The sequence below is a fragment of the Salmo salar genome, chromosome 11 (genome assembly GCF_965601325.2).
Source record: "Salmo salar chromosome 11, fSalSal1, whole genome shotgun sequence".
NCBI classification, from domain to species: domain Eukaryota; kingdom Metazoa; phylum Chordata; class Actinopteri; order Salmoniformes; family Salmonidae; genus Salmo; species Salmo salar.
This window is the reverse complement of record NC_138301.1, coordinates 24,618,118-24,643,150: the sequence shown is the minus strand read 5'-3', so window position 1 is coordinate 24,643,150 and position 25,033 is coordinate 24,618,118. Positions and strand designations below refer to the sequence as shown.

The window sequence follows — 25,033 nt, the reverse complement described above, 5'->3', positions numbered from 1 at the left end:
ATCATTAAAAGGTAATTTACCACCTTCACAAGTGCAGTTTCAGTGCTATGATGGGGTCTAAAACCAGACTGAAGCATTTCGTATACATTGTTTGTCTTCAGGAAGGCAGTAAGTTGCTGCGCAACAGCTTTTCTAACATTTTTGAGAGGAATGGAAGATTCGATATAGGCTGATAGTTTTTTATATTTTCTGGGTCAAGGTTTGGCTTTTTCAAGAGAGGCTTTATTACTGCCACTTTTAGTGAGTTTGGTACACATCCGGTGGATAGAGAGATGTTTATTATGTTCAACATAGGAGGGCCAAGCACAGGAAGCAGCTCTTTCAGTAGTTTAGTTGGAATAGGGTCCAGTATGCAGCTTGAAGGTTTAGAGGCCATGATTATTTTCATCAGTGTGTCAAGAGATATAGTACTAAAACATTTTAGTGTCTCCCTTGATCCTAGATCCTGGCAGAGTTGTGAAGACTCAGGACAACGGAGCTTTGGAGGAATACGCAGATTTAAAGAGGAGTCCGTAATTTGCTTTCTAATGATCATGATCTTTTCCTCAAAGAAGTTCATGAATTTATTACCGCTGAAGTGAAAGCCATCCTCTCTTGGGGAATGCTGCTTTTTAGTTAGCTTTGCGACAGTATCAATAATACATTTCGGATTGTTCTTATTTTCCTCAATTAAGTTGGAAAAATAGGATGATCGAGCAGCAGTGAGGGCTCTTCGATACTGCACGGTACTGTCTTTCCAAGCTAGTCGGAAGATTTCCAGTTTGGTGTGGCGCCATTTCCGTTCCAATTTTCTGGATGCTTGCTTCAGAGCTTGTGTATTTTCTGTATACCAGGGAGCTAGTTTCTTATGAGAAATGTTTTTAGTTTTTAGGGGTGCAACTGCATCTAGGGTATTGCGCAAAGTTAAATTGAGTTCCTCAGTTAGGTGGTTAACCTCTTACATCTAGACGTTCCGCTAGCGGAACACCTGCTCCAATATCCAATGATAGGCGTGGCGCGAATTACAAATTCCTCAAAAATACAAAAACTTCAATTTTTCAAACATATGACTATTTCACAGCATTTTAAAGACAAGACTCTCCTTTATCTAACCACACTGTCCGATTTCAAAAAGGCTTTACAGCGAAAGCAAAACATTACATTATGTCAGCAGAGTACCAAGCCAGAAATAATCAGACACCCATTTTTCAAGCTAGCATATGTCACAAAAACCCAGAAGACAGCTAAATGCAGCACTAACCTTTGATGATCTTCATCAGATGACACACCTAGGACATTATGTTATACAATACATGCATGTTTTGTTCAATCAAGTTCATATTTATATCAAAAAACAGCTTTTTACATTAGCATGTGACGTTCAGAACTAGCATACCCCCCGCAAACTTCCGGAGGAATTTGCTAACAATTTACTAAATTACTCACGATAAACGTTCACAAAAAGCATAACAATTATTTAAAGAATTATAGATACAGAACTCCTCTATGCACTCGATATGTCCGATTTTAAAATAGCTTTTTGGTGAAAGCACATTTTGCAATATTCTAAGTACATAGCCCGGCATCACAGGGCTAGCTATTTAGACACCCGGCAAGTTTAGCACTCACCAATATCAGATTTACTATTATAAAAGTTTGATTACCTTTTGTTGTCTTCGTCAGAATGCACTCCCAGGACTGCTACTTCAATAACAAATGTTGGTTTGGTCCAAAATAATCCATCGTTATATCCAAATTGCGGCGTTTTGTTCGTGCGTTCCAGACACTATCTGAAAGGGTAAATAAGGGTCGCACGCATGGCGCAATTCGTGACAAAAAAAATCTAAATATTCCATTACCGTACTTCGAAGCATGTCAACCGCTGTTTAAAATCCATTTTTATGCCATTTTTCTCGTAAAAAAGCGATAATATTCCGACCGGGAATGTCCATTTAGCTAAACAGAGGAATTTAAACAAAGCTTTCGGTCGACGCGGGCACGAGCCTGAGTCTCACAGTACTGTAACCAGCCACTACCCAAACGCGCTACTTTTTTTCAGCCAGAGCCTGCAAAGCCACGATTCAGCTTTTTACCGCCTTCTGAGACCCTATGGCAGCCGTAGGAAGTGTCACGGGACAGCTAAGATCCTCACTCTTCAATAAACAGAGACAAGAAGAACGACACCTTGTCAGACAGGCCACTTCCTGCATGAAACCTTGTCAGGTTTTTGCCTGCCAAATTAGTTCTGTTATACTCACAGACACCATTCAAACAGTTTTAGAAACATTAGGGTGTTTTCTATCCATATGTAATAAGTATATGCATATTCTAGTTACTGGGTAGGAGTGGAAACCAGATTAAATCGGGTAAATTTTTTATCCAGCCGTGAAAATACTGCCCCCTAGCCATAACAGGTTAACTGATTTTTGTCCTCTGATGTCCTTGGGTAAGCAGAGGGAGTCTGGAAGGGCATCAAGGAATCTTTGGGTTGTCTGAGAATTTATAGCACGACTTTTGATGGTCCTTGTTTGATGGTCCTTTGGGGTCTGAGCAGATTATTTGTTGCGATTGCAAACGTAATAAAATGGTGGTCCGATAGTCCAGGATTATGAGGAACAACATTAAGATCCACAACATTTATTCCACGGGACAAAACTAGGTCCAGAGTATGACTGTGGCAGTGAGTAGGTCCAGAGACATGTTGGACAAAACCCACTGAGTCGATGATGGCTCCGAAAGCCTTTTGGAGTGGGTCTGTGGACTTTTCCATGTGAATATTAAAGTCACCAAAAATTTGAATATTATCTGCTGTGACTACAATGTCCGATAGGAATTCAGGGAACTTAGTGAGGAACGCTGTATATGGCCCAGGAGGCCTGTAAACAGTAGCTATAAAAAGTGATTGAGTAGGCTGCATAGACTTCATGACTAGAAGCTCAAAAGACGAAAACGTCGTTGTTGTTTTTTTTTGTAAATTGAAATTTGCTATCGTAAATGTTAGCAACACCTCCGCCTTTGCGGGATGCACGGGGGATATGGTCACTAGTGTAACCAGGAGGTGAGGCCTCATTTAACACAGTAAATTCATCAGGCTTAAGCCATGTTTCAGTCAGGCCAATCACATCAAGATTATGATCAGTGATTAGTTCATTGACTATAACTGCCTTTGAAGTGAGGGATCTAACATTAAGTAGCCCTATTTTGAGATGTGAGGTATCACGATCTCTTTCAATAATGGCAGGAATGGAGGAGGTCTTTATTCTAGTGAGATTGCTAAGGCGAACACCGCCATGTTTAGTTTTGCCCAACCTAGGTCGAGGCACAGACACGGTCTCAATGGGGATAGCTGAGCTGACTACACTGACTGTGCTAGTGGCAGACTCCACTAAGCTGGCAGGCTGGCTAACAGCCTGCTGCCTGGCCTGCACCCTATTTCATTGTGGAGCTAGAGGAGTTAGAGCCCTGTCTATGTTCGTAGATAAGATGAGAGCACCCCTCCAGCTAGGATGGAGTCCGTCACTCCTCAACAGGCCAGGCTTGGTCCTGTTTGTGGGTGAGTCCCAGAAAGAGGGACAATTATCTACAAATTCTATCTTTTGGGAGGGGCAGAAAACAGTTTTCAACCAGCGATTGAGTTGTGAGACTCTGCTGTAGAGCTCATCACTCCCCCTAACTGGGAGGGGGACAGAGACAATTACTCGATGCCGACACATCTTTCTAGCTGATTTACACGCTGAAGCTATGTTGCGCTTGGTGACTTTCATCCTAACATCGTTGGTGCCGACGTGGATAACAATATCTCTATACTCTCTACACTCGCCAATTTTAGCTTTAGCCAGCACCATCTTCAGATTAGCCTTAACGTTGATAGCCCTGCCCCCTGGTAAACAGTGTATGATCACTGGATGATTCGTTTTAAGTCTAATACTGCGGGTAATGGAGTCGCCAATGACTAGGGTTTTCAATTTGTCAGAGCTAACGGTGGGAAAATTCGGCGTCTCAGACCCCGGAACGGGAGGAGTAGAGACCAGAGAAGGCTCGGTCTCTGACTCCGACTCGCTGCTTAATGGGGAGAACCGGTTGAAAGTTTCTGTCGGCTGAATGAGCGACACCGGTTGAGCATTCCGTCAGCATTTCCCTCCAGAAGCCATGAGAAAGTTGTGCGGCTGCGGGGACCGTGCGAGGGGATTTATACTAACGTTACTATCTGTACTTACTGGTGGCACAGACGCTGGTTCATCCTTTCCTACACTGAAATTACCCTTGCCTAACGATTGCGTCTGAAGCTGGGCTTGCAGCACAGCTATCCTCGCCGTAAGGCGATCGTTCTCCTGTATATTATGAGTACAGCGACTGCAATTAGAAGGCATCATGTTAATGTTACTTAGCTTCGGCTGTTGGAGGTCCTGACGAACCATGTCCAGATAAAATGTCCGGAGTGAAAAAGTTGAATGAAAAAAAGTTGAGTGAGGGAAAAACTAAAAATATAAACGGTAATTAAAAAGTAAAAACCGTAAAGTTGTCAGGTAGCAAAGTTAGGTTGGCAACAAAATCGCACAGCAGCACGTAAACAAGTCTGCAAGTTGTGACCGGAAATTACGTAAAAAACCTCCCTCTTCTTCCTCCTCACCTACCCTCCATCCCTCTCTTCACGCCTATTTAATCTCCTATTTCTCTTCCTCCTCCCCCTCCTCTCTGTCTACCTACCATTCCTGGTCTGTACCACATCTGTGACAAGCATGTGTAGCAGAATGCTCCCTCTCTCCGGTGCCCCTTTATAGAGATCACAAAAGTAGCTACATCGAGGGGTACTTCAGAGAGAGAGGGGGGGTAGAGCCAAAAATAACAAAGTGATAATGTTTGTGTATGAGACGGAGAGGTAGAGGCATAAAAAGAGAGAGACAGACAGAAAGCGAGAGAAAGAGAGAGAGAGTGTTTGTGTGTGTATGTATGTGTGTGTGTGTGTGTGTGTGTGTGTGTGCACCAGCCTCGGGCCCCCCTCCCTGCATCACTTCCCAGGAAAGGCACCCCTTAGAGCCCCTGGACCGCCTACCTAAGTCTCAGGCTTCCTGTGAGGCCTGTTTCCTCTGTGGCCAGGAGTGCGGGCAGAATGTGAGGGTGGCACATGCACGGGTCGGCATGGGAAAAGCCCGCGGTGCCATGTATTTCCCCTTCATCAACCTGCTGCCGTGCCCTCCTGGTGCCCAGGGAGTGAGGAACGGCCAGGTGCACTGCTGTCCTCCATGCCACGCCATCCTGGAGGAGATCTGGGGGGCGTACCGCCTCAGCCTAAGTGAGGACCTCATCATCTCTGTCACCTCCTTCCTGGGGAGGTACCACGCAGCGCTGGCCACGGGGGGAGCCGGACTGGCCCATTCCCAAAAGGGGGTGTCCTCCTCTTCCTCTGGTCATGGTGGGTCTGTATCAGTGTGTTACCTGTGTGGGGCAGAGCTAGGGGTTGGGGGGGAGTTCCAACTCCATGTCAACCCTCCCGGGCGCTGTGGAGAGAGAGAGCCCTTCTTTCCCTTCCTCACCATCCACCCCCCCGCTCCCCGCGCCAAACCTGCCGACGCCACCGGCCTGGTGTCAGCCTGTGCCCTCTGCTATCACGACCTGCATGCCCAGTGGGCTCAACATGAGAGCCAGGGTTCTGCCACCTCCAGCTCTACAGCCCCAGGCCCAGCCTCCTCCACCCCCCAGCCGGCCAGCTCTCCCTGGGCCAGACAGTACAGCTGCGAGGCCTTTGTGTGCTTCTTCTGCAGACAGGAGCAGAGGCGTCAGGGGGGGCTGTGTGCGGTCACAGTGGCCAGGCTGCCCGTGTTCCTGTACGCCCCGCGCGGACGCCGCACCCTCCTGGTGGATGATGGGAGAAAGCTGGTGATTGGCTCGTGTGTGGAATGTAAGTCCATGGTGCTGGCGGGACAGAGCATGCAGCAGGAGAGAGTCAGGGACGGGGAGGGACAGAGAGACGGGAGGACAGAGACAGAGTCACCTCCCGCTACATCACGCCCCAGACACAAGGTAAGACACAGGTTTTGGTCTTTTCACTTCAAAGCTCCACAAGAGCAGTTTGTATGCGATCCGCAACACCATGCTTCTCGGCTGAGCCACAGGGGTTTCCAGGAAGTGTGCAGATGGTTGATGCTCAAAGTTGACTATTGTGGGTGCGTTGTATATTTAGTGGTGTAGTATACATCATTTTCAGTAGATTGTGTGCTTGTTCATGTCTGTTAGCTATTGGTTTGTGTAACCTAACTTGACGTTTGTGGATTATTTCAGTTGCTTAAGTGTGCCTGTGCCTATCTGTGTGTGTAGGTGGGGTTTATTATGGACCAGTGTTCACTGCTGTTATTGCTATTCTCCCCTATTATGGGAAAGCTGCTCTGAAACAGGGAGAAGTGAGAGTTGGTGTGTTCTCAAGTGTTATGGTTGTGTGTGTGTGTATGCGCACACCCGTGTGTGTGTGTGTGTGTGTGTGTGTGTGTGTGTGTGTGTGTGTGTGTGTGTGTGTGTGTGTGTGTGTGTGTGTGTGTGTGTGTGTGTGTGTGTGTGTGTGCGTGTGTGTGTGTGTGCATGAGAGACAGAGAGAGAAAGAGAATAAGAGAGAGAGAGGGGAGGAGAAAAGGGAGAAGAAAGGGAGGGAGAGGAGTCAGCTGGCGTTGTCTGAGTCGTAGAGCTGCAGTCTGATATTAGTGACTAGCCACTTCTCAGCCTGCCTCTATCTGGGCTCCAAACCACACTGCCAGGGTCCGACCCAGACACAGCACACCATAGGGTCCCTACTACAGTCTCTCTGCAGCAAGAGAGGGGGAAGGAGGGGAAGAGGAAGAAGATAGAAGGATTCAGGGAGATTAACAGTGATATAGTATCTTTCTTTCTGAGCTCTACTTTATTAATCACTTTCTTCTCTCTCTCTCTCTCTCTCTCTCTCTCTCTCTCTCTCTCTCTCTCTCTCTCTCTCACACACACACTCTCTCTCTGTCTCTCTCTCTCTCTCTCTGTCGCTCTCTGTCTCTCTCTCTCTGTGTGTGTGTGGAGCCTCATTGCCTTGCCAGGATAAGTTGCCGTGTAGAGTTTGAGGAAGGAAATAGTCAAAGCTACAATGGGCCAACAGAATGGAGTATAACATAGATTTCTATAAGCATTTTGCCTGGCTGAAAAAGGTAAGAGACTTTTATGCATTTACCCTGCTTATACATCTGTACTGCATCTGTATTGAGGAATCTGGTTATTGTTATTGTCACAGACAGTGAAATACCTTGCATACTGGAGATGCACATGGAGAAAGACGTGTTGTGGAGTTGCTCATTGTAACACAGTTAGAAACATTGATACAGACTCACCTGTTTTGACCGTAAGCTGGAAAGTTGTGCGTCATACTGCCCTAAAAAGCAAAAAGGCAGTAACTGCTCATAGCGTGAAACTGAGAAAAATGGCTTTTATTTACCTTGGTTTCACAGTAACTTTATGCAGTTACTGCTAGCATGACCCCCATTTTCTCCAAAACACAATTCAATAGAGGCAGGATACTGGTCCACATGATTAAGCATGTATTTAATGTTGCAAAAATGACATGAACTAATTTTCGACTAAATGAGCAGTTACTGCCTTTTTGCTTGGTAGGGCAGCATAGTACTCACCTTTTCTGTTGTCTGTAATTTCTACACCTTCACAGAACAAGGCCGGTATAGGGAAAAGCCTGGGAATTGTTGAAGAACAACAGGTAGCATTCAATAAAACATGGTAACCAGCTTTCTGGAAAACACTTTGAACTCTCATTTCCCATTGACATTTTAGTCATTAAGCAGACGTTCTTATCTACTTACAGTAGTGAGAGCATACATTTCCATACCTTGTTTATTATCTTGTTCGTACTGGTCCCCCATGGGAATCCAACCCTGGCATCTACCAACTGAGCCACACGGGACCCAACTCTCCCTGTGTTTCTTTACTGAACAGGAATAATATAATATTTTACTTATATAAGTTTAGTTCATTTTTATTTTTACAGGGACCGTGCACATTAATCAACGATTCAGTAAAAGTGCCGGTTTTAGCCAGCCGGCTAATTTTCAACCGCAGTCCCTGGGCAGGTTCTTAAAACAATTACAATACAGACAAACAATGAGCAGTGAGTACATGCAGAGCAACATAGAACAATAGCACAAAAGGCAACAAAACAAAATATATAAAAGCAACAGTGTTTCCACACCTCACATGCTACAGACAACATGGAAAGCGGCAATACACAGCTGGGGATTATGTTCACAAGTCTGATTGGCCTTTAACCATTTCTTTTTTTTTGTGAAGGTGGGATAGGTGGTGCAGTTATGTGTGTCTGATGGCAGTGGGTTCCAGACATGGGAAGCTCTCACAGAGAAAACAGATTGACTAAAGCTGCTTTTCCTTAAGGGAACTATATCCATAACTCTGCAGTCGATTATGATTGGATGAGCTTCTACATAGCCTTCACACATGGTATGATAACAGGAAAACTTGATTTCCGTATGGTTCAATTAGCTATATGGCTAATCTGTCAATCCATCTGTTGAGGAACTTTTACTGAATTTCAGTGAAGAATGTGTAGGCTAATCTGAGTCTGTGGCTGAATGGATGTTATCTAGGATAGGAGGAAAACATTTAAACGAGTCACTAAATGGGAACCAGATCTGGTATGGTGAGCTTGTGCACCAGGCTTAACCTGTTTTACGGTCCCTGCGCCCAATCAGCAATCAAGGTCCCAGTGACCAATCACCAATTAGGGGCAGGAAACATGTGTTGGAAGAAGTGCATACTGGGATGCGTGAAAGATAAACACCAGACAGGTCAAGAGGTCATAGTACCTGAGGAGAATAGATGAATGGATGGGCAACATGTGTTTTCACTTCAGACTTTGTCCTTTCTCTAGGAGGTCCAGTACAGGAAGCCCCTGAAATAGACCTGGTAGGACTAGACTGGATTTAGTTACGATCAGCCCATTCCTGAATTCTCCTTCATCATCTTGTTGTCATTAGGGAGACTTGATTAACTCTTTGCTGGCTGGTACCATCTGGACCTCGTTGTTACGGGTTAACTTGGACACAAAATGGCCTGATAGATGACTATATACGAAGTCTCTTTCTTTCTCTTTTACCAAACTGACTTGCTTATTTGGACTTGTTTACAGGATGTTTATGTTGCGCAGAAATGTGTTATTTGCAGCACTTGAAATAGCTGAAGAGAGAAGGCATTTGCAAATTCTATTGTTCAAAAGATATATGGCTATATGCATACTTTGTCTTCTTTTTCCTATGACTCTGGAAGGAAGTTAAACTCCAGCCACATGCTGTGGATTCTGAATCTTCAACAGTTAGATCTGAAGAGTATTCTTACATAGTCTATTCTTACATAGTCCTCACAGTCGCTGTGCCACAAACGTTCCATGGTTGTGGTTTTAAAAAGTCTGGATTTCTCAGAAATTTGCTCTAATTTTGTTTCATTCTTTATATGAACGGCTAAGCCATTATTTAGGAAGGCCCGAGGTCTTGCACACTTGGTCGAGAAGCAAATATCAAATTCTTAGAATACTAAAAGGTTCAACATCATTTGGTGAAAGCTTAAGAAGCATAAACCTCTTACAGAATTTCACACTCACGACCTTCTCATTCCACGGCCACAATAGGTTATTTAAAATGTGATACCAGTGCTGTGTGTGTGTGTGTGTGTGTGTGTGTGTGTGTGTGTGTGTGTGTGTGTGTGTGTGTGTGTGTGTGTCTGTGTGTGTGTGTGTGTGTGTGTGTGTGTGTGTGTGTGTGTGTGTGTGTGTGTGTGTGTGTGTGTGTGTGTGTGTGTGTGTGTGTGTGTGTTCTTGTTGTTCTCTCCGGAGTCTGAGCTTTCATTTCAGAGAGCCCTGGTTCATGGTAGAGCTGACACTGTGGGTAGCTCCTCTCACTTCACAGTTGTATTTGTACTGACCACAAATTGACCAGTAACTGACCGCTCCTCTGTAGGTAAACCAGCGGTCCCCCGTGAACGGCGAGACTTACCAAGAACGGTTGACACGCTTAGAGGGAGACAAAGAGTCCCTTGTCCTCCAGGTAAGATTACCTTATGGCATAAACAATGCATGCATGTGTCTGTTTTGCATTTGTGTGTTTGTATGGGAGAGAATAGTGTGTTTCGCTGCACATTGGCATATATAAAAGAGTTGTGTAATGGATATACCCTTCACCTACAGAAATTATTATTTAAATTCAGCTGAAGTTGAATCCCCCGAGTTGAATATGAGCCTACTGATATACATGAGGATACGTTACACTGCATTGGCCCCCTTATGTATCAGTCATAAGAGAGGGAGGAAGAGAGAGAGAGATGGAGGGGGAGAGAGAAAGAGACAGAGAGAGTTGAATATGAGCCTACTGCAATACAAGAGGATACATTACACTGCATTGGCCCCTTGGTGCCCTCTATAAAATATAAACAGTAGTAGCTCTATCATGTATCAGTCATAAGAAAGGAAGGGAGAGAGAAAGAGGGAGAGGAAGTGAGAAAGAGGGAGGGAGGGAGATAGAAAGAGAGGGTCGCAGAGAGAGAGGCAGAGAGATGTAGAGAGAGAGGGAGATATATATATGAGAGAGAGGGGGGGTGCTAATCCAGTGGTTTGCCTTAATTGCAGTGTAGTTGTGTTGTTTTGTTGTCAACAAGGGTTAGGTACAAGGGCGGTACTTCGTGTGTGTGTGTGTGTGTGTGTGTGTGTGTGTGTGTGTGTGTGTGTGTGTGTGTACACTAGTTCTCAGTGCTGTTGTGTAAGGGCTTTTCTGCAGTCAGGTCCAGACTTGCTGGCTACAACACACCTCTGTTTGTTGGCAGATGTGATGTCTTGTTGTTGTGTATAGGTCTCATGTACACACTAACGCATTCCTCCACTAAACCACCTGATTGGCTGGTTGAGCCCTGCCTTTTGTAACTGATTGGCTCTTTCGCTAGTTTGTTTTCTCAACAGCTTTATCTATATCATGAGTAGTGCAGAGCCGGCCTGATGGGCTGAACTGAGAAAAACTCCTGTCCTTCATTCAGCTTTGGAAATATTTGCACTGTTTAATCTGGCAGTGTGAAGTGTATATCAATTAAGGAGCTGATAAGTTGTGAAATGGATGGCAGGCAAAGAGAGGTGATTTTAATGACTTTGAGAAAGTGCATGTGGATGTTGGGGTCAGATAACTTCCCAGGTCTGAAGGAGTAAAGGGTGGAGCCAGGAAGGGGGGAAGAAGGGAGGGAGGGAGAAAGAGAGTGTGGGAATGAAGGATGAACAGAGGTCAAGTGGGTTGACAACATTGAAAGGAGGGGACAGAAATGTTGAAGTATTGAGTTTCTCCTCCATTCCCCCCCCCCCCCCCCCCCCCCCACACACACACACACACACACACACACACACACACACACACACACACACAGGTGAGCGTTCTGACGGACCAGGTGGAAGCTCAGGGAGTAAAGATCTGTGATCTGGAAAGCTCCCTGGAGGAACACCAACACAAGCTAAACTCTACAGAAGAGATGCTGCAGCAGGTAAGGACCTCACACACTGGTCCTCTTCCATTCATACAAACCTTTGAACTTCAACCTTATTCACAGTCTCAGTTTAGACTGGCTTCGGTATGATATCAACTTCCTCGTTTTGTGTGGTTATCAGGTTCACTTCCGTATCTTCCCGTTTCTATTGAAATTGGGATCTGAAAGTCTGCATCACAGCAGCACAACTATTATGCCTTCTCCATTAGACTGACAACATGACATTTGCTTTATGTATAACTAGAATACTTTAAAATAATGCATGTGTGAGCAGGGGACATCCAAAGCTTTCATCTACTACTTTGTATTTTAAGACTAGCACACATCCATGGAAAAAAATACTCCTCATACAATAGTCTTATATTCAGTTCACTAGCAGACTAGATTTAAACATGCTCTGTCTCCTGCTCTGGTAGGTTTGGTCATGGTGCTCCGCTCTAGGGCTGGTCTGTCTGGGCAGGTGTGCACAGGATCGGGAGTGTAGTCGGTCACACCCCTTACCACCCAGATGAGGTCAGACACATCGCCTCAGGCTGAGAGTGAGCGAGAGAGCGAGAAAAGGGGGAGTGCTCTGTCATCAGTAGAGGTGGTGTGTCCATGTCTTCCACTCCTGTGTGGTGAAGTAGAGTTCAAACTCAGTCAGAATCAAGGATCCTCTTTACAACTAAGCTAAAATAACTTCATGACAACAACATGCATGAAAAGGATTATCGTCAGTCCATACAAACTGGAAACTGAGGTAGGACAAACTTAGCATACTAGTAAGTGTTTTTGCTACAGTTTAACCTCTCTGGGCTAGGCGGGACGAATTCGTCCCACCTACGCAACAGCCAGTTGAATCCCGTGGCGCGATTTTCAAATACCTTAGGAATACTATTACTTCAATTTCTCAAACATATGACTATTTTACAGCATTTTAAAGACAAGACTCTCGTTAATCTAACCACACTGTCCGATTTCAAAAAGGCTTTACAACGAAAGCAAAACATTAGATTATGTCAGCAGAGTACCCAGCCAGAAATAATCAGACACCCATTTTTCAAGCTAGCATATAATGTCACAAAAACCCAAACCACAGCTAAATGCAGCACTAACCTTTGATGATCTTCATCAGATGACAACCCTAGGACATTATGTTATACAATACATGCATGTTTTGTTCAATCAAGTTCATATTTATATCAAAAACCAGCTTTTTACATTAGCATGTGACGTTCAGAACTAGCATACCCCCCGCAAACTTCCGGGGAATTTACTAACAATTTACTAAATTACTCACGATAAACGTTCACAAAAAGCATAACAATTATTTTAAGAATTATAGATACAGAACTCCTCTATGCACTCGATATGTCCGATTTTAAAATAGCTTTTTGGTGAAAGCACATTTTGCAATATTCTAAGTACATAGCCCAGCCCTCACGGGCTAGCTATTTAGACACCCAGCAAGTTTAGCCTTCACCAAAATCAGATTTACTATTACAAAAGTTTGATTACCTTTGTTGTCTTCGTCAGAATGCACTCCCAGGACTGCTACTTCAATAACAAATGTTGGTTTGGTCCAAAATAATCCATCGTTATAACCAAATAGCGGCGTTTTGTTCGTGCGTTCCAGGCACTATCCGAAATGGTAAATCAGGGTCGCGAGCATGGCGCAATTCGTGACAAAAAAAATCGAAATATTCCATTACCGTACTTCGAAGCATGTCAACTGCTGTTTAAAATCCATTTTTATGCCATTTTTCTCGTAAAAAAGCGATAATATTCCGACCGGGAATCTCCTTTTAGGTAAACAGAGGAAAGAAAACAAAGCTTTCGGTCGACGCGGGCCCGCGCCTGAGTCTCACAGTACTGTAACCAGCCACTACCCAAACGCGCTACTTTGTTTCAGCCAGAGCCTGCAAAGCCACGATTCAGCTTTTTGCCGCCTTCTGAGAGCCCATTGGAGCCGTAGGAAGTGTCACGTAACAGCAGAGATCCTTTGTTTTGGATAGAGATGACAAAGAAGGCCAAGAAATGGTCAGACAGGGTACTTCCTGTACAGAATCTTCTCAGGTTTTGACCTGCCATTTGAGTTCTGTTATACTCACAGACACCATTCAAACAGTTTTAGAAACTTTGGAGTGTTTTCTATCCAAAGCCAATAATTACATGTATATTCTAGTTACTGGGCAGGAGTAGTAACCAGATTAAATCGGGTACGTTTTTTATCCAGCCGTGTCAATACTGCCCCCTAGCCCTAACAGGATATCATTCTTCCAAGGAGAGGCTTTCAACTGCTCCAAAGTTCCCCTGAAAAAATTCTGTATACTAGGCAGTCTTTGTTAGACTGTCTTTAAATGCCTTCAATGCATTTCATTTGGTAGCCATTGCAAAATTCGATTCTGTTGCAAAAAGTTTATTAAACAGAAGCAAAATATATGAAATGGGGAGGGACCTACCTGCATTTGTCCAAAAGAAACGTTTGTTTTGCTCCGTTTGTTTCCATTCAAGGATCCAACCCTTTTTTACAATGTTCACCTAAAATGACATACCTAGCTCAGGACCTGAAGCAAGGATACGCATACTTTGAAGTTTGTGGAAATGTGAAAATGTAGGAGAACAGCTATAGATCTGGTAAAAATATATTACAAAGAAAAAAACATGAGTTAATTTTTTTTTTATTGTACCATCTTTGAAATGCAAGAGAAAGGCCATTGTTATTCTAGCCGAGGCGCAATTTAGATTTTGGCCACTAGATGGCAGCAGTGTATGTGCAAACGTTTAGACTGATCCAATGAACCGTTGCATATCTGTTCAAAATGATGTATGGAGACTGCCCAAATGTGCCTAATTGGTTTATTAATACATTTAAGTTCATAATTGTGCACTCTCCTCAAACAATAGCATGGTATTATTTCACTGTAATAGCTAATGTAAATTGGCCAGTGCAGTTAGATTAACGATTTGTTTTGCTACTTACAACCTCATGCTAATCACATTAGCCTACATTAGCTCAACCGTCCCACAGGGGAGACACCAATCCCGTAGAGGTTAAACGGTAAACCGTTTCCATAATGAATACACCCCAGGTTAACTCTGTACAGCAGGGTTGTTCTGAAGGGCCGGGTTTGTTTCCTTGAGACGTGGTCATTATGAGGCTTTGGACCTGAGCCGCAAAATCTCTTACTAGTGACACAGCTCTAATATTTTCCATGTGCACTCTCCCAGAAACCTCTCAGAAAACAAACCCTTTTCTCTTCAAAAAAGCTACATTTTTAAATGCCCATGGTTGGACTGCCTCAGTGCTTCGGATATTTTCTTTGGACCTTTCTTAGGCTGTGTTTACACAGGCAGCCCAATTCTGATATTTTTTTAACTAATTGGTCTTTTGACCAATCACATCAGATCTTTTCACATCAGCGCTGTTTCAGAGCTGCTCTGATTGGTCAAAATACCAATTAGTGAAAAAAATATCAGAATTGGGCAGCCTCTGAGACTTTGCACCTGCCTGAACTCAACCTAATTAGCTATTGAGTGAAATAGGGACTTTCAAAGCAGACAGTTTTTCTGATAAAGAAGGATAATTAGTGGACCAAGCAAGGTCCTAATCAGCATCATGTTTGATTTATAGCAATCCTCATTTAAATAGGAAGGCACGTGCTGAGCCTCTACAGTATTTCTAGTTGTTGTTGTATGGGAACTGTGCAGGGTTCTGTGGGCTCTTTCACGCTCTTCTCTGCATGCGTTGTACTCGTGTGTCTGCCTGTGAGAGGGGCAGTAAAAATAGTGCCCAGAGGCTGTGTATATTTAGCCGTGTAGACAGCGTCTGACTTTGAGAGAACTGAACAGAGCTAGACGGTAGCTTCTTTAGTGTCCAGTGTAAAAGTTCTGTTTGGGCTTGGTGTGGTTGTACTAGTGTATCTAATGGTGTATGTCTGTGTCCATTTGCATGATTGGTGTTAACACGTGTCTCTCCTGGTGGCAGGAGCTCCTTAGCAGGACGTCACTGGAGAGTCAGAAGTTGGATCTGATGGGAGAGGTGTCTTACCTGAAACTGAAGCTGGTGGACATGGAGGAGAAACAGATTCATGGAGTAGAGAGGAAACATAAAGCAGAGGTAAGGACACAGATGCACAAATGGGGGGTGATGAGTATAATCCTAAATTTATGTATGACTGAGGCGGTTAGAGTTGAGTCCCTGAGACAGACTACTGTAGCAAGTCTGATTTATTTTTTAGAATGAGTTTTTAAACATGTATAGGGAAGCTGAATTATTTTACTACTCTAAGGGGGTTTGTTTCACATCCCTTGTGATGCTTCTATTTAGTGAAGTGAGATTTGCTCGGAAATGACAGGAGTGCATGTACAAGTCCTGATACAACAGTGCTGCTGACTTTATGACAAACATACTCCAAAGACAGAGTAAAATGTACTCCACCCTCTTCCTGGACTACCTAGGAATGAAACTACTCTCCATGGAGTCATGGCTCTGTGTTTTAGTTCAATCTGAAATGTATGTTTGCTTAAGCCCATATGGTATGTTGGGTTACCTACACCCATCACCACATGAAGGTAAGGTCCAAAATGTTTTTCCTCAGAACTACTGCAAAACCTGATGCATTACTGTATGTAGTTACTGTCAAAACATGGCTTGTCAAAGAGCCTTTGTGCCCCAGAACACATCCAGTACTATGTGAAGCTGTGATGGAATGATGGATGACTGGGTAAACCTGAGGGTGAGTAGGCTTTAACTCGGTGACAGGTTTAACGTTTTAGTCTAAAGTCCTGTTAATCATGACTGGCCTATTGTATGAGCTGCAGAGGCAGGGGGTTAGTGTCAAATGAGGAAACCCCACCCCTTTCAAGACTGGGTAGCATAACAATTTAGACAGGAAATGATCCATACCTGTGGTTTATAATGTAGAGGATATTCAGTACATTTAGTAATATAAGGACATGTGTTGCAATAGTCTTTCTGCTCTGGTCATGTACACACTGCCTTCCCTATGACAGCTGACTGGAGAGAATGAGACCTCTGTTTTGAACATTCCACTGATGTGCCATGTGTGACCATTCAAGCATATCGTGTGTGAATATGCGCACGCGCACATTGACACTCATTTTGGAGGCCTCCCTGCTGTGGAGCGGAGTCACTAAGTTCATGGTTATATATAGCTGTGGACAGCTCTCCATATCTGTCATATCCTCTATACTGGACACCATGTGATACTTCCACAGTCCAGGTATAGGTCTATGGTTGTTTATGCTCTAAGTATGAGAACATGCCCTGCTCTAATGGACTAGACTTCCTTTCATGTGACAGTAGCATACACACGTGTGAGATTGGGTACCTCTTGTTCTCACTCCAGTAGGTCAAAAGCATATTTACCCTGGCCAGACAAGACTATTTCACAGGCCCAGGGTGTTTAGATCTCGCAGCGCTTTGTTTCTCATTGTGGTTCACTCAGACGTATCAACCCAATCACTGCATGGCTTTAAACATTCCATCTGTTACTTTAACTAAATTAGTGTAGAAAATGTTGTAGTATCATTGAACACCACACACTTTTTTACTTTATTTTTTTTTTCATTTTTTTTTTTTCCCTCTTTGGTTTCATTTTCCTTATTTCTCTCTTCCCTTTGTCAGAGTGTTGTGAACTTGATTAGTGAGCTGCAGGAGCAGATGTGTAGGTTTCAGCAGGAAATCAATTGCAGGATCTGGGAGAAAACAGGCCAGGCTGACAGTAGCCCACAGGAGGCCTGCGACACTGGGTCCACGGAGGCCCAAAACCCAGACCAGGGGCTCGCCTGTGAGGGTAGCCCAGAGGAGGTACATGACAGTGGGCTGGAGGGGCCTCCTGACGTGATCCCAGGCGTGGAGAATTGCTCCAGTACTTCTGAGGAGCAGTGCTGCTGTGGAGAGAGTGTAGGCAGAGAATGTCTGCATGACCTTTGACCCTAAGCATGTAGTCGTCCCATCACTGTGTATGGAATGATCCCAAGGCTCTGACACTTAGCTCTATGCTTGCACTAAGGAACCCCTCACCACAACTTACACATGCATAGTTCATGAGACCCAATGCAATCCCATGACTTGTGTAGATAAGGGGGTTGATGCATGTACTGCATCATTTAAGAGGCATTTCAATGTGGTGTTGTGTAAGTAGTTAGCAGATAGAACTCATGGACTAATTGAGTCTCCAGACCATTAAAACAATCCATTATCTGATGTACATTTGTGACAATGACATGTACAAGTTGTATATCCTTTTATCAATGTCCCCAGGTCATACTTCAAGAGCTCAGACTTTTCAAGGAGAAAGTAGGCCATCTTGAAGACCAGAAGTCCCAGTATGAGAGGAGACTCAAAGCAACAAAGGTTAAACACGTTAGCCTACCTCATCTCCTGCTATGTCTAGACTGTACTAGTAGTGCCCAGATTCTTCTGCTAACTACAGCTTTCCTAAACCATGTCCAATCTGCTTTTCTGCCCAGTTAGATGAGTCTTACAGACAAGTCATTCACAAAAGGCTATTTTCTTAACAAATCTGCAGACCATTTTCTTTGTAGAAATGGATTTAAATGGTGACAGTTCCTTGGTTTCTCTTTGCGGTATTACAATACCTTGGTTAACACACCCCATTGCCATACCTCGATAGCTCTCTCAACCTGGCTATTTTGCTCACTCTTTCACTCCCCTGCACTCTACCCCTCAATTTCTCATTTTCCTGAACTACTTCATTGAGCAATTTATTTATTTTTTACTTTCACTCGCTTCATCTGTCCATCTGCTTTTTGTTCACACTATGCATTTTAACTTCAATCACTGCTAGTGTATCAAAGCCTTCCTAAATTGTATTTATTTGCTATACATGGTCATGTTGCGTTACTGTGAACTTTAGTGTGCCCTATGTAAAACGTATAGCCTGCTCTGGAAAGTTGAACCAGCCAAATCATGTAAATGTCTGCTTTAGATTTCAGGTGTATTTTGCTGTATCTGCTAAACAGTTTACACCACCAATAAACTTAGTCTCCAACAGTTTTATGTGGAGGTTTGTTATGAGTGTTGACTTAGTTTGTCTTTTTGAGTGTGTTTTTAGCTTATGCATGCTCCTGATCTTACCCTGTCCCCCTATCCCACACAGGCACAGATATCAGACCTCCAGCAGCTCCTGCTCAGTAAGAATGCTGAGATAGACAGCCTGCACGCACAGCTCCTGGCCAGACCACTGTCCACTGAGACCTCCGAGAGAGGTAAGCAGTTTGGAAGAAGTGCATAACTTTATTACAGGGTTTGTTATTCTATAATGAAGGAGCTGTATGGCCTTTCTTGGTGACTAGTCAACAGGTTGTCTGTCATGGATCAATAACATGCTGCGACTGAGTGGTGTCTAACAATGGTTCTCTTTCCACTTTGCATTTCCACTGTTAGAGGATATGTATAGGAGAAGGCTCAACAATAAGCGTAAGCCTTAACACTATTTTAACAACTTTAAAACACTACTTCAACATCTTGTCCCTTACCTGAATGCACTCATTTCACTCTTTCATACCCTGTTGTGGGGCTCCAAAGAAATCAAACCCAGGAATGGACCTTGGCTTCCTCTGTCTGGTAACATTATGAGCTCATGTTTCTTCAACTGAGTAGATTATTGAACCCCTGATCAGAATACATCATTTCCACTGGGAAGGTACTCTTGATTTGTTTCTTAATGTCAGCCAGCTGGTGTCCAGTAACAACCTTGATATGGCATTGTGCTCTTGCTACTAGAAGTAGAGTTAAGTGACTAAGTTTCATTTTCAGAAATCTTTTCCATTGCCCATGGCTGCCTGTCAACTTTCTCTACTTAATTTCTGCTTTATTGTATGGACCCTTAGCTCATACTGTTTTTTTGTTGTTTTTTTTTTCCCCACTGGCTAGGTGAGATGTTTTCCTTCTGAGAAAAGCTCTGCTCCATTGATTTTACATATCCCAACTATATACCTAAATGGGGTAGAAAATGAAAGATTGCAAATACATTGTCATATTATGGTACTGCATACATAAGGTACATGATGGCAACTACACTGACTCCTCTTTCGACAGACCAGGAGCTCCAAAGGTTAAAGACGGGAATGGAGGCACTGCTGGTTGCCAATGATGACAAGGTGCGTAGGCGGCTGTCGACGGTTACTATTAATGCATGTTTGTCTCTTGGTCCAGTAGTGAGATCATTTGCTATACATCACAAAATAAAACATTGAACTGTGATCCCATTGCTTTGTACAGTGTATACAGTTGGGTGCCATTGGCATACACAGCACGACCATCACTGTTTGAATGGCAGGAGCTGCTGGAAGGCTGATGGCGTACATCACTAGCACCACCCACCGCCATTTACAGCACTGAGCTTTTGTACTCTTAGTTGTGGCCACGGGTGGAATCTTGGATCTTTGAACAAAAAGGCCTCATGTGTGCTCGCTCTCTCCGCAGCCATCCATTTTAGGCAAAGCCACAATTAATGAGTCTTGGATATGCCAGACCTAATTTTGGAGTTTGGTCCATTAAGAGAAAATAGACCAGGCCAGGGGCACTGGCACCACTTCAAAACACACGCATGCACTCAGTTACCACTACTGATTTCCAGCTGTGCCCATGTCACACTCACATTTCTCAACTCTTATGTTAAAAGCATATGGAGAAAGCCAATTAGTGCCTTGCTAAAGTATTCAGACCCTTTGGATTAGTTCAACTTTTGTTAGTGGGATTAATGGATGTCAACAATCTAGAGAATATGCTAATGTGATTGTTACTTTTTTTAAAGTATTCATCCCCTTTTTGTTTAGGTAAGCCTAAATTAGTTCAGGAGTAAAATATGGCTTAACATATCAAATTACCTGGACTCACACTGAAATAGTCATTCTAAAATCCAGTTAACCCCTAATGCTTTCTTTGTCCCCCATACACAGATTTAAGGTCCCACAATCAAGTGTTGCATTTCAAGCACAACCACAGAGCTTTGCAAAAGCCTCAAAGAGCAGTGATGGGTAACAACCAATCTGACAATGAAAGTCTAACTTCTTATGGGTATGTGGGACGCTACCGTCCCACCTGGCCAACATCTGGTGACCTTGCAGAGTGCCAAATTCAAAAACAAACTCATAATTTAAATTCATAACATGTATAAGTGTTATACATCGGCTTAAAGATTAACTTCTTGTTAATCCAACCGCGGTGTCAGATTTCAAAAAGGCTTTACGTCGACAGCATACCATGCGATAATCTGAGGACAGCGCCCAGCACACACTAGTTACCAGCCAAGTATTGGAGTTACAAAAGTCAGAAGTAGCGATAAAATTAATCACTTACCTTTGCTCTTCATATGGTTGCACTCACAAGACTCCCAGTTTCACAAATGTTTGTTTTGTTCGATAAAGTCCTTCTTTATATCCAAAAACCTCAATTTTGTTCAGTAATCCAATGACTCAAAGGCAGTCACAACAGGCAGACAAAATCCAATAGTATCAGTAAAGTTCGTAGAAACATGTCAGGTTTTTAGTCATAATAATCAATAATATTTCAACCGGACAATAGCTTTTTCAATATAAAAGAAAAACAAAGGTGCGCTCTCGGTCGAGCGCAGCAAACAGGTCTGGGGACTTTCCACTATCCACTTACTCAGCTGTCTTATTCCCTCTTTTTTCATAACACAAGCCTGAAACAATTTAGTGGAAGCCATAGAACGTGCAATATGAGTCCTAAGTCATGGATACTGTATAGGCATTCAATATAAAACTACAAATTTAAGAATCCCTTGCTGGAGGTTTCTCAGGTTTTTGCCTGCCATATCAATTCTGTTATACTCAGACTTTGTTTTAACAGTTTTGGAAACTTTAGTTTTCTATCCAAATCTACCAATTATATGCATATCCTGGCTTCTGTGCCTGAGTAACAGGCAGTTTACTTTGGGCATCTGGAGGTGAAAATAGTGCCCCCTACCCTAGTGAGGTTTAAGCATGATCTGGTTGATAATTATGTATTAAACCACCCAGACACATCAAAGATGGTCCTTCTGAGCTGCTGGACAGGAATGACACTGGAATGAGGCAATTGGTGATTTATTTTTTATTTTTTTATTATTATTTTTTTTTTAAATGGCTACGGAGTTCAATGGCTGTGCTGGGAGAGCTGAGGCTGTATCAACAACATTGTGGTGTCGCCACAGTCATCTAAATGACAGTGACAAGCATACGAATGTATGCAACAAGGCACTAAAGTAATACTGCAAAAATGCAAAGAAATACACTTTTTGGCCTAAATGTAGAGCCTTAGATTTGCCTGTAACACATCACAGTAACTTCATCATTTTCAATAATAGTGGTGACTGCATAATGGTATGGGTATGCTTGACATTGGCAAATACTTACTTTTTTCAGGAAAAGCCTCAAATTGCTGTTTAGCCATGAACCTCTATCAAGATGTTGGATCAATGTTTGAATGTATTTTATTAGGATCCCTGTTAGCTGTTGCAAAAGCAGCAGTTACTCTTCCTGGGCTCCACACAGAACATGGAACATTATATAATACTGAACATTAATAGACAAGAACAGCTCAAGTACAAAACTACTTTTTTAACACACACGTAGCCTACATATGAACACAAACTCTCGGTCAAATGGGGGAGAGTTGTTGTGCAATGAGTTGATTAACCTGAATATTTTTTTTTAAACAAGGTTTGCCGATTTTGAGCGACATGAGATGGAATGAAGTTCCATGCAATAATGGCTCTATGTAATAGTCTGTTTTCTTGAATTTGTTCTGGGTTTAGGGACTGAAAAGACCCCTAGTGACGTGTATGCTTCAGAGCTGTGTGTAAGTTCACTATGCAAACAATTTGGGATTTTAACACTACTGTTTCTTAAATAAGTGATGCAGTCAGTCTTTCCTCAACATCCGGCTGTGATTGGGAGTCCCATAGGGTGGTGCATAATTGGCCCAGTGTCGGCCGGGGTAGGCCGGCATCGTAAATATGAATTTGTTAACTTCTCTGGGCTAGGTGGGACACACTATTCAACAGCCAGTGAAATGGCATGGCGCGACATACAAAACAGCAAAAATCGCAATTTCATTTTCTCGAACAATCAACTATTTTACACCATTTTAAAGAAACTTCTTCATCTCACCACATTGTCAGATTTCAAAAAGGCTTTACGTTGAAAGCATAAAATTAGACTGTTAGGACAAACTTCACAAGAAAAACCACACAGCCATTTTCCAAGCAAGGAGATGCATCACAAAAACCAAAAGTACAGCTAAAATATTCACTAACCTTTGATCTTCATCAGATGGCACTCATAGGACTTCATGTTACACAATACTTGTCTGTTTTGCTCGACAAATTTCATATTTATATTCAAAAACCCCATTTTTACATTGGCGCGTACTGTTCAGAAAATGTATTCCCACCAAAACATCCGGTGAATGAGCACATCAATTTACAAAAATACTCCACGTTGTTAAAATTTACAACAGTTATTGAAAGAATTATAGATATACTTCTCCTTAATGCAACCGCTGTGTCAGATTTTAAAATGGCTTTATGGAGAAAGCACATTTTTCAATATTCTGAGTACATAGCTAAGCTATACAGATACCCGCCAAGTTCTGGGGTCAACTAAAGTCAGAATTAGTATTATAAATATTCTCTTACCTTTGCTGATCTTTGTCAGAATGTACTCCCAGGACTCCTACTTCAACAATAAATGTTTGTTTTGTGCAAAATACTCCATATTTATGTCCAAATACCTCCGTTTTGTTTGTGCGTTCAGATCACTATCCAAAGGCCTAATGTGCAAGTGTAAATCAGGACACAAAGTCAAAATGTTCCATTACTGTTCGTAGAAACATGTCAAACATTGTTTACAATCAATCCTTAGGGTCTTTTTAACAATGCGATAATATTCCAACCGGACAACAGCGTATTTTCTCAAGAAGAAAAAGAAGGAATGGCGGGCTCGCGCATAACCAAGTCCTTTGTCCTTAAGCAGTCCACTGATTGACTGAGCTCCTATTTTCTGCCCAGTAACAGGAGAAGGATGAAACAACTTTCTAAAGGCTGTTGACAGCCAATGGAAGCCTTAGGAAGTGCAACGTGACCACACAGACACTAATTTCGATAGAGATTCAAAAGAACTACAATTCTCAGATTTCCCACTTCCTGGTTGGATTTTTCTCAGGTTTTTGCATGCCGTATGAGTTCTGTTATACTCAAACATCATTCAAACAGTTTTAGAAACTTCAGAGTGTTTTCTATCCAAATATACTAATAATATGCATATCTTATGTTCTGAGCCCGAGTAGTAGGCAGTTTAATTTGGGCACGTCATTCATCCAAATTTCCAAATACTGCCCCCTGTCACTAAAAAGTTAGCCGACTTGGCTAGTTAAAGGTAAAAACTCTTAGCCAAGAAACTGGCATGCATAGTATACATCAACCCTCTGACTACAATGTACCACTTTTCCGGGCCAGATGCAGCTTAACTAGGTCTTTCCTTGCAGCACTTGACCACATGCCTGGACAATAATCCAGATAAGACAACTGGAGCCTGCGAAACTTGTTTTTTGGAGTGTGGTGTCAAAAAGCAGAGCATCTCTTTAACGGACTGACCTCCACCCATCTTTAAAACCCTTTAATCTTTGTTTTGATCATGACTGTTTACAATCTATTGCCAAGTAATCTAGTCTCTGTGTTCAACAGCCACACCATTCATTACCAGATTCAGCTGAGGTCTAGAACTTAGGGAAGGATTTGTTCCAAATACAATGCTCTTAGTTGTAGATGTTCAGGACCAGTTTATTACCGGCCACTCTTCAAAACAGACCAACTCTGTTAAAGGTATCATTGACTTCATTAGCTGTGGTTTCTGACACATATGGTTGAATCATAAGCATACATGGACGCTTGGTTTAGTGGCAGTTCATTGGTAAAAATAGATTGTCAGAGTACCCTGCCAAAAATAATTTTACATTTACATTTAAGTCATTTAGCAGACGCTCTTATCCAGAGCGACTTACAAATTGGTGCATTCACCTTATAATATCCAGTGGAACAACCACTTTACAATAGTGCATCTAAATATTTTAAGGGGGGGTTAGAAGGATTACTTTATCCTATCCCAGGTATTCCTTAAAGAGGTGGGGTTTCAGGTGTCTCCGGAAGGTGGTGATTGACTCCACTGTCGTGAGGGAGCTTGTTCCACCATTGGGGTGCCAGAGCAGTGAACAGTTTTGACTGGGCTGAGCGGGAACTGTGCTTCCTCAGAGGTAGGGAGGCGAGCAGGCCAGAGGTGGATGAACGCAGTGCCCTTGTTTGGGTGTAGGGCCTGGTCAGAGCCTGAAGGTACGGAGGTGCCGTTCCCCCCACAGCTCCGTAGGCAAGCACCATGGTCTTGTAGCGGATGCGAGCTTCGACTGGAAGCCAGTGGAGAGAGCGGAGGAGCGGGGTGACGTGAGAGAACTTGGGAAGGTTGAACACCAGACGGG

The 25,033-nt window shown here is 43.0% G+C and overlaps 1 protein-coding gene across 8 annotated transcripts in view; it reads left to right on the top strand.

Annotated features, from left to right (window-relative positions):
- The first annotated feature begins 6,682 nt into the window (after window positions 1-6,682).
- Window positions 6,683-25,033, top strand: part of LOC106562300 (liprin-beta-2) — a 36,852-nt gene continuing 18,501 nt past the window's right edge. The window contains exons 1-9 of one of the 8 annotated variants that reach the window (XM_045689191.2): window positions 6,683-7,142; window positions 9,969-10,055; window positions 11,413-11,526; window positions 15,497-15,628; window positions 17,159-17,437; window positions 17,798-17,890; window positions 18,657-18,765; window positions 18,944-18,976; window positions 19,598-19,659. In XM_045689191.2, the coding sequence (XP_045545147.2) occupies window positions 7,095-7,142; window positions 9,969-10,055; window positions 11,413-11,526; window positions 15,497-15,628; window positions 17,159-17,437; window positions 17,798-17,890; window positions 18,657-18,765; window positions 18,944-18,976; window positions 19,598-19,659 (957 nt within the window). In that variant the 5' untranslated portion in view covers window positions 6,683-7,094. Of the gene's footprint in view, window positions 7,143-9,968; window positions 10,056-11,412; window positions 11,527-12,112; window positions 12,269-15,190; window positions 15,370-15,496; window positions 15,629-17,158; window positions 17,438-17,797; window positions 17,891-18,656; window positions 18,766-18,943; window positions 18,977-19,597; window positions 19,660-25,033 lie in introns of those variants that run through there. The other 7 variants (XM_014127085.3, XM_045689192.2, XM_045689195.2 and 4 more) reach the window with 7 other exon arrangements.